General features: G+C 49.9%; 1 protein-coding gene across 2 annotated transcripts; it reads left to right on the forward strand.

Moving 5' to 3' along the window:
* Window positions 1–5568: 5568 nt before the first annotated feature.
* LOC144937511 (kelch domain-containing protein 8B-like) lies at window positions 5569–11981 on the forward strand. 2 transcript variants are annotated; one of them, XM_078864754.1, is made up of 5 exons: window positions 5569–6237; window positions 7729–7893; window positions 9049–9273; window positions 10399–10500; window positions 11054–11981. In XM_078864754.1, the coding sequence occupies exons 1-5, from the start codon at window positions 5817–5819 to the stop codon at window positions 11245–11247; spliced, it is 1107 nt and encodes a 368-aa protein (XP_078720880.1). In that variant the 5' UTR covers window positions 5569–5816; the 3' UTR covers window positions 11248–11981. The 2 variants fall into 2 exon arrangements, with proteins under 2 accessions (XP_078720880.1, XP_078720881.1); XM_078864755.1 differs by lacking the exon at window positions 7729–7893.
* Window positions 11982–14630: the final 2649 nt, after the last annotated feature.

A 14630-nucleotide genomic window follows, 5' to 3' on the forward strand; every position in this document is an offset into this window, starting at 1 on the left:
CGTGTTGCTGCCCCCTTGACGTTCTCCGTGCCTTTGCTGCCCCCTAGTGTACACATTTGTGTACACTGCGACCATTCCACACGAGACTCGCTACATCCACGTTGGTCCGTCAAGTGACTGCGTGGTCATGGCTGATGCTGCTGTGCTGTTGTGCTTGTAACGCTGGCAGGAGCAATGTGGCAGGAGCAATGTGGCAGGAGCAATGTGGCAGGAGCAATGTGGCAGGAGAGTCGCTTGACGCTGCACGACACCGAGCCTCGCGCACCTGTGACAGCTCACCTGAGCTGGCTTCCATGCACAACAGTCGCGCGTGGCTGACGTCAAGTCTAATTGTGTCTTTAGAAGGGCGAGAGAGCTGAAATGTGGCACAAATATCGTCACGTCCGTGCTTATCATCTGGGGGGGGGGGTGTTTGGGCCCATGTGTTTGTGTTTAGGTTATTGTCCTTCCCCTGCACCGCCGAGTAGCACTGTTGGCTGTGTACGGTGCGGAAGAAGTTTGACAAGCACACGGACATTCAAACTTGATTTGTACATTCCCACCCAAGATTGCTGGGAGAACATGTTAATGCTGTGTCATGGTTGATGTTAAGCCTACAAGAGTTTGTCTGGAGGTTTTGAAGGCCAGTGAATCAATATGTACTGTCACGTTAAACAAATCCGTTGAGCTACATTTCTGGTTTTTTGGGCCACTCAATTAAAGAGTGCAAATATTTGAGCTTTTTGTTTTTAAAACTCGGCCTGCGAAAGTTTACATTTGGCGGTTTTGAAGGGTGCTGAATTCAAATATAAAATTTTCAACAATTCGGTGTCTCGCGTCCTTTTAGGAAGAGTAACACCAAAGCGAAAAAGAAACGAGCTTCCAGTTGCATGCTGTGTGAACGTCTAAATCTTAACACCGTATAGTGAATACAAATGAGAATTTACAGTTTAAATGTGATTTATTTTATTATACAGCGGTAGGGAGAACGTGCAATCATAGTGCGGGAATTGTGTAGAGGGTTTAGTAGTGAAGGATTTGTGTAGGCAAGGGTTGTGATATTGGTCTTTTGAAGTACAGCGGCGTTTTGTAGTGAATGGTTTTAGTGGGGCATGGGGAACGGGCATGGTTTAAGTCCTCGTGCAGGTCTGTCCACAGATAATTTATAGTTTTGTGGTTGCTTGAGGCTATCTTATGTTCATCAATGAAAATAACGACAGTGATGGAATGTTTTGGCAGGTCTTCTAAGCGAATGTCTCTTGTTTTCGCTGTAATTGCATGGGTATTATATATTAACGTGGGGCCATTAATCTCCGGCAGTCGGTCATGAACCAACATTGGGCATCGGTAGTCGGCATGGTGAATAATCGCCCGGGCAAGATGCCAGAGCAGTGGGCAACACGTGGGAAGACGAGGAGAGATTGGGAGAGTGTGGTGGTGTTGTGGGGGGGGGGTGCCCCCCACAGTAACTATGAACCCTTCCAGTTTGCCTCCACACTTCAAAGGGACGACCTCCCAAGTAAGGGTGCTTCAAACAAATGTTAACACTTACATGGGACGTTCGCTATTCATGGAAAAAGAATGGATACTGCTACACTGTAACATGATAACAAATGTAATGTTAATAGCTTCAAATAGAGTCTCAACTTGTTCCCCATCATTGTCAGCATGTGCCTGGAATCCTCTCCAGGTGGTCGTTGCAAATTCTCTGAAGTGTTAATATTGTTTTGAAGCGCCCTGTATATTCATATGCACGTTGCCTTTGGCTGTTGGCCGGAGTTCAGCATTCCACGACACTTGGCGGGGCGAGCGTTTCGTGTGCCGGGCCGACCGTGACACCCACGGAGATCAAAGGGGGGGGGGGCATTTTGGCCCTTGTAGACGCTGGCGTGTGCCCTCCGGGGTGCGGGCAGCGCAGGCACTCGGTGGGCCGAACTTCACAAATACTGACACTTGCAGGCAAGGAGGGATGGGCACACTCAGTGGCCTCGAGCGAGCGAGGGAGGGAGGGGGTCTGCACAATTTGTCAGCGTGGACGACTCGCACCTGCGGTTTGGACAATTTCGTCAATTGTCCTGGTGCCGCAACAGCGCTGGCGCGGATGATCTCACAATCGCGCCGTGGCGCCCGCAAAGCAGAGAGCATCGTGGGCAGTGCGTGCTCGAGTCGCCCTGAAGACTGCCCAGTTGCTTAACATTTGTAGAAAGTTCGGGCTGAACAGCAACGTGTCCCCTATGTCGACTCAAAAACAGACGATCGACGTTTATGGCAGACGCTTTTCATCTTTTGTGGTCTGGTACAGTCTGCTAACTGTGAAACGTGACAACTCTGTCACATCCCACTCAATCTGTTGGCAACCCTAAACCAGTGGTGGAAATTCCCCATTCCTTTGGCGGGTGCAAGGCTTGTCTCAGAACAACCGCTGGTGCTGTGGCTACAACGTGGCTTTCCTTACATTAGCCCCGGACGTGTGCAGGGTTGAGTTTAACCCACGAATTAAAGTCCGCTTACTCAAATGTGCAACCTATGATGTCTCCCACTGCCGCCACCCGGCTGGTTTCAGTTTCAGTTTAATTTATTTGGTAAAGCCCTGTGAGCCATTCGGATCTTGAATCGGGTGCAACCGCAACAAACAAAAAACAAGAAAACATCTTAAAGTGACTATGCGCAAACCCAAAAATCCAGGAAAAAATTGCAAAGTCTTCCAGAAAAAAAGCACCGTACACCAACGCTGTGCAAAAATCCCAGTGGGATGCAAGTCAAACAACAACAACGATGGCTCCTGCACCCAGCCTGCTCCCCTCCTGGTGTCCACTGCTAGCCGAGGCCCTCCCCACGCCGCGTGACTTGTGGCCGTCATTTGACCGCTGACCCACGCTGGTGGGTGCGGGTGTGGTGAGGAGGTGAGTACAAGACGTGGGAAGCGCTCGCGTGCAGCACTGCGACGTGGGCCCTGCTGGACTGCCCTCTGCTGACCACCGCTGTGCACAGCCGTGCATCTGCTTCAGTTAACCTGGGGGTGCGGTTGGTCGCTCACCCATCCACGCACTACGCGTGCTCAGCTTTGCTTACCTCGGATAGCTGTCAAAAGGTCGGGTGCCTTCCGGCGATTTGTCGTCTTGGTTATTGGCTGTTGAGCACGTGCACGAGACGCGAATTGACGTATTAGTTTACTCGCATGGAATAGAAGAGTGCATTTATTTTTGGCGCCTAAATGCATTTGCTTTTAAAAAGCACTTTACAAGCGCGCAGATGTGACAGCGATGGTATGGTACAGGTCCGCGTGTGGCAGAGTTGCCAACCCATTTATCAGTGCCTAACTTATTACAGACCAATTCAAACCTTGTACATTTCAACGTTCATCCTCCAAAGTCCCATGACGAGGGAGAAACACAAACACACAGACCAAAATATGTTTGTGCCCGTATTGAAACGGCTGTACGCCGTATGGACCTGCAAACTCAATGTCCAGGAATACGTGGTGAACCGTGTGGGTTGACCGCTGTGGTGTGGTGAGAGCGAGGCGAACATCAACAGCAAAGTGAATTCACAGAACCTCCAACCGTGACCCGCGTCTCAAGACGCCGCACAGAAAGAGTTCTGGGCAAGCAGCCTGCTGGCAAGTGACGCCCTCAACGTATTATGGATCAAGGCCGTAATTATAATGTAATACATTGGGGGGGGGGGCGACACCCCCCCCCCCAATATTCAAATATGCTCAAAATGTACCCCTGAATATATTGCTATAAAATAGATTTATGTTTATATGATTGTGGTTATGGTTGTACTTTATTAATCCCTAATCTCTGCCATTACATACAATGAAACAAGAAAAGGTAAAAAAGAAAAAACTGAGCAATGTAATACAATACACTATTAGACATTATTGTAAAACAAGTCTATCCCATGTGCTAGTGAATTTTTTAAATATTTTAGGCAGCAAATTCATTTTCAAATTTAGATTTTTTTATGGGGGGGGGGACCCCCAGACCCCCATGGCTACGGCCTTGTATTGGATGGACCTTGCTTGGTAATCCACGTCACTTTCAGAAAGGAAACGAAATACACCGATTTCCCTTTTATTTCAACGGCCTTGACAACACTGACTCCTGCATAGCCTCTCCTTCCCTTTCAGTTCATTACAAAGGCACCGAGCCGAGGGAAACCACGTCCTGTATGTGTTTCAACAAAATTGAACACTCCCCGCACATGATGAGCAACTCACCGGACGAGAAGTTTCAAGTTTAGTTTATATATACAGTAAAGTACAGCATTAAAAATAGTGGGTGCAGTCTGCAAACAAATCGGAGTTAATCACAAAGAGCAACAACACGAGAATAATAAGACACCACAAGGTGAATTATGACACAAACAAAAACGTGCAATTCTAACTCCTGTAGCCTTGTATGTCGAACGACATCACCATGCTGCGTGTGTATAGCGGTAAGGATGCACACAGCAGCGTGATGAATCACTGCGTGACTCCAAACCGGGTGTGTTGCACGCGTGGCTGTGTTCTCACTGCAGTGGTGACACTGAGCTCATTGCCGCGGGGGGGGGGGGGCTCGTTTGTCACGTGGACTTTGTGTGTGTGTGTCCACGCGTGGCACAGAGATTGAGGTTTCGTTAAATAGTCGCTGCTGCTGTTTTAGTATCCACGCGTTCAGTCGTTCGTGGTTGCATAACGTTTGTTCACCCAACCCGACTTGCTTGGCTATAAACGGGACTTTCTTTACGATTTTATAACGAATGGAATTTCACCTCGCCAGCGGCCAGCGTAATTAAACATTCCGAAGAGTATAACGTCACAATGAACATTCGTGAACAAAAAATAACAACCAATAAGTTGTGTTAATGGATGCACACCGTGGCGAACGAGATTTACCCAGTAAAAAAAAATGTTTAATGAATTCATTAGTGGCATTGTAAATGGCCAAATCGCAGTGACGGGAACTATTGCAAACAGTGCATATGAAAGGTGATTGAAAGAAACGCGCGAATAGAATGAAAACAGTGAACGAATGCAAACGTTAACGCAATCCACGCACCCAAATATCAAGGCAAGTGGGTGAATTGACAGCGAAGTCAGTTTTAAAAGCAAACTAAAACTAGAGCACACGCACTTAAAACAGTGACAATACGAACATCAATCATTCACAGCAATGGCGCAATAATTAACACCCATTGCACAGCGGCAAACACGACGTGTATTCACGACAAACAGGTGGAGAGGCCGCGTCGGTAGGGGTCACCACCACCACAACTACTACCACCACCACTATTACTACCACCACCACCACCACTATTACTACCACCACCACTATTACCACCACCACTATTACCACCATCATCACCACCACCACTATTACCACCACCACCATCATCAACACCACCATCACCACCACTATTACCACCATCATCACCACCACCAGCACCACTACTACTACCACCACCACTACTACCACCATCATCATCATCCGTCCCACGTTGCCGTTGCGCAATCCAGGAAGAGGCGAGCACGAGGAAGGTGCAGCGCTTCCAAATACTACGACTAACAATCAGCGCCACCACCACCACTACTACTACAATCACCACCACTACTACCACAATCACCACCACTACTACCATCACCACACTACAGCCACCACCACACTACAACCACCACCAACCACTTCTACTACTGCTACCGCAACTCCTACTCCCACCACCACTACTACTATTACTACCACTACGCCTCCTGCTACGCCGCCACCATCACCACGACACGCACCACCACGACCATCATCAACAACCCAAACCACGCTCACTCCACCACCACCGCCACCACCAGCGAGGTCATGGCCGAGGCATCGCCACAAGAGCCACGCTGCTGCGCCCTGCGCTGGAAGTCGCTGCCGCCCATGCCCACGCCGCGGGTCTACTGCGCCGTGGGACAGCTCCTCCCCGCCGCCGGCTCGATCTGCGCCCTAGGCGGCTGCGACGGCCGCGGGACGCCGCTCGCCGTGGCCGAGAAGTGGGACCCCGGGGCCGGCCGCTGGCTCCCTCTGCCGCCGCTGCCGGCGCCTCGGGCAGGCGCCTCGGTCGTGACCCCGCGGGCGCAGGGAGGACGGCCCCGGCTGCTGATGGTGCTGGGTGGGGTGGACCCCCGGCAGAGGCCGCTCAAGGAGGTGGTGGTGTTCGCGGAGGACGAGGGGCGATGGAGGAGCGCGCAGCCCCTGCCGGAGCCGAGCATGGGGGTGGCCACTGTGGTGACGCACGGTGAGTGAGCTGGTGTCTGTGTGGTTGGGCTGCTCAAGCCCGCTCACGTTCAACAGCTGTTCTGCTCAGCCCATATCACCAAGCCCTTGTACGTATGATTAGCACGGTTGGCTACGTACGGTGCGAAAGAAGTTCAACATACATTTGTTGAACTACTTTCACACCGTACGTGGCCAACTGTGCTAATCGAAGGTGTGGAGGAAGGATAAACTAAACACAAAAAGCTGTTCTAACGAAATTAATTTGCAATCTAGATGATTTAAAAGTGCATATCTCCAACTGAATTCCTAATATCATGAGGAAGAGCATTCCAGACGGCCCGCAGAAGCGCATCTGAGAGCGCGCGATGCAGTGGCCGCCTTTCTTAGATGGTTAGCCAAAAGCCGCTGCTTCGAGGATGCCCGGAGTTTGCGTGGTGGTGCTTCATGTTCCTTGATGAGATCAGCGAGGTGTTGTGCTTCATTTGCCTTGCTCTTTGTCTGTAACGCCTTGCCCTGACGATTGGCACCAATGACCTCGTCTGTGGCCGCCTTGACCCGGGTTTCCCGTCACCTCTCGTTGACATTGAGTTGCCACTAGGGATCGCTCAGCCAGGACCACAACAACCATAATGAATTATCGACATTCGTCGATAAGACCGTGGCCAAGGAGGCTAAACCATCATCACGACACCTCCGGTCATCCTCGCAGCAACGTCGCCATTCACAACTCACAGAGCAGCAGGCTCATCCCGGGTGTTAGACAACCACCCGTGGGACGAGCTGTCACAGGACTTCATCTGAAATCCCTCCCAGTGGCGTTACTTTGTCTTACTGCCGGGAGTGCACTCTCACTCTCCCACGTGTTGACTGTGAGGAATGTTCTTCATGTGGCACTCAGAACTGACATGTTGCATTCTCACAGCTGGAATTTAGCCAATGACAAGAATCAGAATCAAGATATGTATTTATACTGGAGGAATCCGATGAGCTCTAAAGCTCTTTTTCCAGTTGGGGCGGGTCAGAACGTTACAAAAACAAACATTACAAACACATGATAGGAGCGCAAAGTATCGGAAAAGTTAAATCACAAAAAAACATTACAAATAAAACGATACTACAATTTTTTCTTTTACCAGGTGAAGCCGACTGAGCTATGAGCTTCTTTTTGAGAAGCGACCTGGCCACAAATCATAGCCCAACCAAGTGGCTTACCACGTGGAAATGTATAGCACCAAAACAATACAGGGAAAAAACAACAACAACCAAACTTAGCGCAAGGCCACATTTAATTTGCTGGGTTCTCTGCACAGCCATCGGTGACCGGGCTGAGTCCATCCGCTCGCTGCACTTGAGAAAACCCGAATTAGGATGACGGCACGGTGGACACCCACGTTCGAGCATCTCGGAGCGGTGCTGTCTCGGTGTCCCTGACCCCTGGGGCCGCCACCCATGCCACCTCGGCTGCGTGCGTCGAAATTCGAGATGTGCGCGCGTGTCTGATGGCGCGCAGAAGGGAAGGTGTTCGTGATCGGGGGCATGGGGCCCAACTCCAGCTGCCACAGCAGCGTGCTTGAGTACGTGGAGGCGCAGGATCGCTGGGCGGCCATGCCACCCATGCCCACGCCCCGCTACGCCGCAGGGGCCTTCCTCATCGACGGCAAGATCTACGTCATCGGTGGGTACCCGCGCGCTGCCCCAGGCCTCGCGATGAGCAACATCTGGACCCGTTTCGACGTCGGGCGTCTCATCAGCAGAGTCGGGCTCTTGCTTGTCACGATGCCGAACTGCCGGTGAGAGCCGCTCGCATTGATTCAAGCAACGTTGACTCCTACGAGACACTATATGTTGACATAGGCAGCCATCGTTTTGGATTTTATTGGAACAGGTAAATGTAACAGTAAAACTACAGAAATCAGATATCCGTGAGTACAAAGTAAAGGTGCAGCCCTGCAATTGCTTGCTTATGCTACTGCTATTTGAAGAACCTCCACTAGCAGGAGCTCCAGAGAGCCCCTCTGGCCAGACGTCTTGGAAGAGGTGAGAGCAGCCGTACTCTTTACCCCACCAAGATGGCGGGTGAACAAGAGGCACCAGGAGATGATGGCATCGGACCGGCCACCTCCAGGTTGCAGGTCCAGTGTGCTGACCGCTGCACCGTCCGGCGGGTATATCGAGGGATCACAAAGAGCAAGGACGCTGCTGCCCCGTCGCAGGGCTCGGCTGCACCGTTTGTCAGGCCGGGAGCACCCTCCAGCGAACTGTTGACGCACAATCCGCTGCATGTGCAAGGGACTCGACGCCTTTCCCCCTGCCCCCCCCCTCACCTCCCGCCCCTCTGACTCGGAGGTTGAGGATCAGCCCTGATCCGTGCCGGAGGAGAGGAAATGGTGGAGGCGGGAGGTGATGTGCATCTGTGGCTGAGTCACCCCCCCCCCCCCCACCGGGAGAGATTACCCGCCGCTATAATTAAGAGGCGAAAGCCACACGCAGCAACTCCGCACAATGCACATTGTGCCGCTGCTGAGCCGAGGCGTGGTGGTTATCGCCGCGGCGGCTCAACACCTCCCGTTGCGAAGAATATTTATACGCGCCGCAATCGCACGGACGTTGCGACAATGAGGAACAAATAAGACGTCCGCCCTTTTTCAAATCGTTTTGCAGCGAATCGTCCTGACGGGACGTCTTTGCGGTTGTAACGGGGCGGCCGCGTCGCTCGAACGATCACGAACCGCTGCGAGAAGCGCCAAAAGCGCCACCGCTCGGCCGTGACCTTTGACCTCCGGTGACAGCGGCAGCCCGCTCCACACGCTCGACGCGCGCGTGTCTCCAGGTGGCCGGCAGGACAAGCGGGCGGTCACGTCGCTGGAATGCCTCGACCTGGAGACGAGGTCGTGGACGAGCCTGCCCGAGCTCCCCTCGTCGCACGTCTTCCAGAACCACGGCGCCACCGGGCGGCTCATCGTCACCGCAGGGGGAGTCGTGCCGCCGCCGGCGCGTGCCCGCCACGCGCACCCCACCTTCACCAGCGCCGTGCACGCGTTCGACGTGCGGCACAGTGAGTCGCCGTCGCGGGTAGGGTGCGGGCAGCGGTAGCAGTAGCTCTTGCTTTAGTTGAAACTATATCAACTTTTTATTTTATTTTATCAGGTAAGGCCCCTGCTTAGCTATTTAGCCTTTTTTCGGAGCTGGCCTCAGCCAACATAGAAGGCAACTGGCTGCACTTGATTGCGTTTTATTGACACATGGCAAGGTGGGTCATTTCCTTCACAAGTAAAATATGAATGAGTTGCCTTGTAGTGAATGTGATGAAGTGTCATCTGCTGATCACAGGAGGCACGGACGCTATACAGCAAGGAACTCCTGATGCCATGAAATGGATCACCAGCCTCACAATTATCAGACTTTGCCATTTGCTCTTCATAAGCTCTATACACTTTTTATTTTACCAGGTATAACCCACTGAGCTATATATAATCGTAAGTAAATGCGTTACGGATTGGTTTTTCACCACAACAATTAAGTTAATTGACCATGAGGCCTCATTGCCCAAATGGGTCTTTCGTACCAGTATTTTCCAGCAGCATTTTGTTAATCGGTCAATCCTTGGGCCAAGTTTGACGTTACGCACCTCATCAGGATTTGTGCGGCCTATGAAGCCGCTGGGTTGTCTGGTGTCGCAGGCGAGAGCACCCCTCCAACACCGCGGAGAATGAGAAATTAATAACAACAATAATACAAACAAACTCGGTTTTCTATCACGCTGTTCGCACAAGGCCTCAAAACACTTTACGTTAAGCTTCAGTTATGGAAAAGGCTGTTGTAAAAACAGGTGAGTTTTAAGATGCAATTTAAAAGTGTAACTCACTCAGATTCCCTTATGGACGAAGGAAGGGAATTCCACAATCTCAGAGCCTGGCTGCAGAAAGCTCTGGTCTCCCGTAGAACAACAACGTCTTGTCATTGGCCTGTTGAATTTTTACAGCCCTCTGTCAATCCACTGCTGGATGAAGGCCTACACGTGCTCTGTCAGTTATCGGGAGTTGTTAGACATGTACATTAAATGCAAACGTGCATGTTTGTGGCAATTATCGCCACTGATGGTTAATTCTGCTGTGAGCCGTGTGTTGCCAAGTGCCACAGGCTTTTGTGTGTGTGTGTATGTACGTTTGTCCTCCCGTAGGCGAGTGGGTGGCCCTGACCAGAGAACAGAGCCTCAAGGAGCAGCGAGCAGATTTTGTGATGGGAACTTTGGAAGGGAAGGTGGTGGTGGCTGGTGGTCTCGGTGAGTAACACTGAAATGTATCTCTCTTTCGAACAGCATTTGAAGAGGAAATGGCAAAGTATTAGGAGTTATTTGCTGTATGTTATCTGTGTCTCCTGTGATCGGCAGATCCCACTTCTCCACATTCACAACAGGGCGGACTTTTTCATTTTTCATTTGTTGAAAGAAATGGCTGCGCCTGCCATGTGTTATTCAAACACAATCCGGCAGAGCCAGTTGCCTTCTTTGCAGGCTGAGGCCAGCTCATTCCTGCGTCAGACCTTCTGTTAAATTGCATGGATCAAGTTGGATGGGTTTGTGGTAGACAGGACTAAAACTGTGCCATTATGCAACCGTTATAGCTGCCGTGGCGCAATGGACGTGCAATCCCAAAGAGGGGTAGACCACCTCATTAGTGAGCGGAGTTGGCAGAGGAGTGGGCAGGGTCCGTGAGGAGTGGCCTGGGTGAACGTCAGGACGAGCTAGGAGGCCGCCACTCGCCGTGTGTCCCGGTTCAGCCTCCCAGACGTTTGGTGGCTTCGTCTCCTCCGTCACCTTCTCGTACCGGTTGCAGGTGTCGGAGGTTGTCCGCTGGCCTCAACCGAGGTGCTGGACCCCGACACAAAATGCTGGGCGCCGGCGGGCAAAATGCCCACGCCGCGCGCCGCCTGCAGCACACTGCAGACGCCGGGCGAGCTGTACGCCATCGGAGGGGTTTGCGGCGGGCCAAGCGGCGCCGTCGACATGCTCACGCTCGCCTCCGAGTGACCTCCGAGTGACCTCCGAATGACCTCCGTGTGATCACTGCGGCTGCCGCCGCCGTTATGGCTGCACGGCAGACATTGTTATTTCGTCGGCGTGTTTGCGGCGTGTGGCGTGCACTTTGGAACAACTGTTGGATGGCCGTCAGGCAGGGGTAGGTCGACTTTAACACGAGGGCTTTCACGGCCGATATCAAGTTTCATAATTTGTTCCATTTTTGGGTCAGATCGCGTAAGTAAAATGTGTGTTATTAAGCCTCCTCCAACCGACAACAACTTAATGAATTGGTCGTGTTGGGTGGAGGAGGGTTTACAACACATAGTTGAATTACACGGTGATCTGACCCAAAAAGTAAATTCTTGAAGGTTGACTTTGCTGTTTATCGCCAGGGTCTGCTCGGTTCATTACTCCGTTACTTGTGGGCTTCGGAGAGTCCGTCCGTTCGTGACAATTCGATTTGCGCAGCTTCTCCACCGCCGTGATTACAAGCCCAGCTGAGTTCACAATTTAATTGGCTTCTTCTAAAAGGCAAAATTAAAAATGTTTGTGGTATCCCTCTTTTGTGTTTTCTGTGAATTATAACAGATTGCTTGCATCTCTGTATTGTGTGTGTGGGCATGGTTATTACAGGCAAACCATCGCTTAATGTTTCTCACCAATCAAAGCAAATAATATTGATTAAATTAATTAATACTGTATTACTTATATTTGTATCGTTTTCACATTAAACTTTGTATGAAAGGTACGAGTCTATGATTAGCCTATTATGATGTTTTAAAATTAGGTTATGGTATGTAAAAAAGTCAATTTCTTCAATTCAATTGTATCGCCCTTTTTGAATAGAATAATGATTGAGTCATCATTCCATGGTTGAGGCGTTTCATTTCTGTGTGCCTCTCATTGTTCATACTTGAATTGTTTATGAATATCAATGAGAGCGGTTTAATATCGGCAGACGAGGGCACGATGGAGTTCTTTTGGAAAACTGAACATGATAATGAATAGTGAAATACACGGTTGCCTCAAGCAAAGGGATTTCAGTGAGTCCATATTACCTGCTTTAACATATGGGTTTAATGTAAAAACAATGTCCTGTAATTGAATTGGCAACAAAGCTTGCATATCCCACAGTTTGGGTCAGAGCACAGATATCTTCATGATTTAGTCTGCAATTAATTCCGAATCAATTTGACATGATCCTGCCTTATCTCTAATTAGTCTGTATGACCTCGTGCCACGGCGGACTTCTCGCCAACACTCAACGGTTTTGTCTTGCTGTGATTGTCCCACCTGATGACGATTGCTTGTGTTGCGATCGAAACGTCGTGATCTATTAATTTTCTACCTCCGTGACTTTACCGAAAGAACCACAGAGTATGGATTCCTGCAGTCACGAAAGCTTCAAATCAAGGTTGAATACTTTTATAATGAAAAAATGTATAACTGCTGAACGCTAGATTGTTTCTAAACATATGCATAGAATGGATCAGAAAATGTTCTTAAACTTTTGTGCTCAGTAGAAATAGGCTGATGTATTTTCATACTTTAACTTCAAAGCAGCCAGAAAATATTGTCTGTTTTTTACATACATCACACGGATGTACGCAGGTCCTTTATACAGTACAGTACTTCATTAGGGGGAAAAACCACACGGGACCAAATGTCACAGATGCAGCATATATTGTATTCATTTGATTTACACAGAAACAAGGGCATTGACAAAGAAAATGGAACAAACGCGTGCCGAGAAGCACGGATAGGTGCATGCTTGTAATTAGAGAGAGAAAGAAGAACACATGGATCTGAGGGAAACCCCAAAGTTGGAGAACCTATTGACACAAGACACGTACATTGGTGGCCTCAGACAAGACCCTTTGCTAGAATGGACGATGGCCAGTGGTGGAGACTTCATGCCAAAGTGGCAGCCAACAAATAGCCGTGCTCAAGGCGATGTCCACCACTGAGGTGGAGCGATGGAATGAGCCGGTGTGCAGGTGCCAGATTGATTGTTACATCGCAGGGATGGCGATGGCTTGAACGAGCCTTCATTCCGCAATAGATCAATGCTGGTGATGATTTTTCATAAGTAGAAGATTTGGCCACGTGTATTTTATTGCTCGGTGTTGATTTTTGCTTGTGTGCCGGCCTCGCGTTCACACTAAACCTGCCGTGTGCTGCGTAATTCAGTCTTTTCAAGACTTGGAGTTGGTGGATGACACGGGGATTATATCATCAGTGAGAGGGCGCGCATCAATGGCTGATTGGCTGGTCTGATCAGACGGGATGAGGTATGAGAACACTGAACTATGCAGACGAGGCCGTGGCCTGGCGTGGCCTGGCATGACCAAGTACACGTACTATACACGATAATACGCATAATTGTCAAGTTGTATATTTGTTGAACTTTCGCACCGTACGTAGCCAACCGTGCTAATTGGATGTGCCGGAGAGATCTTGCATGTTGTTGGCTCGTGTGCTCCACTCAGACTGCATACCCCTTGCTCACGATTGCAACATGTGTCCGTTTGTTTTTCATATTTGGCGAATTTTTATTGTGGGTGTTTGCACCGCTGCTCTGCTGATGTATTTGTTTAGTTCGCCATGTGAAGCTCACTGAGCTATTCGCTATTTTTCATGTCCATTGGCAGCGTTGAGCCAGTGGTGGAAATTCCACATTCCCATGGAGAGGGTCAGCTTCTTTGCAGGATGACCACTGTTCACGTTCCACAAAGCGGTGTCTGTTGTGGCCTATAATTATGGGAAGGCAGTCAAAATGTATTACATAATAGGGACTGGCGATTGCGTCACGACTGGTCCACATTTGTAACGCAAAGCGTCCTCCTGGACATTATTTTCCACTCGCCAATGCACACGCACGGCATGCAGCTGGCCGCTCCCCACAGATACAATCTCTTAGCCTTAGTGTGCACATGCTGGAGTGGAAGGCATCATGGTGAATAACAGGCATGTTTGTCATCATTAGAGATTCATAATAAATGTACTGCAGTTCGAGCTACCAGTTAATTCTTAAAGTCCCTTGTTGGTGTCCTTTATCAAGGAAACGCGCGTGGATGCTGCGGCATTATTCATCTTTAGTGGGGAATAGTTGACGGTGGAGCGTGCTTGCCAAATGTGAGATTTTGGTCAGGGTTGATTCGGCCCATCATCTTTCTAAGGTAGTTAAAGCAAGTACCGCCTTGTGAGGTTACAAAACGGTGTTTGTTGGGAAATTAGTGGAATTCCTTTGGTTAGCCCGGACTATTGCCAAAATGTGTATTTTGACTGCAGGCTCAGAACCTTGAGTGGAGATGACTGATACCCATTGCTCATTTGAGCATAGGGCACTGAGAATGTTTTACTATTTTAACATCAGTATAAAAAAACGACGA

Source organism: Lampetra fluviatilis, chromosome 19 (assembly GCF_964198595.1).
Source record: "Lampetra fluviatilis chromosome 19, kcLamFluv1.1, whole genome shotgun sequence".
In the NCBI taxonomy this organism is placed as follows: Eukaryota; Metazoa; Chordata; class Hyperoartia; order Petromyzontiformes; family Petromyzontidae; genus Lampetra; species Lampetra fluviatilis.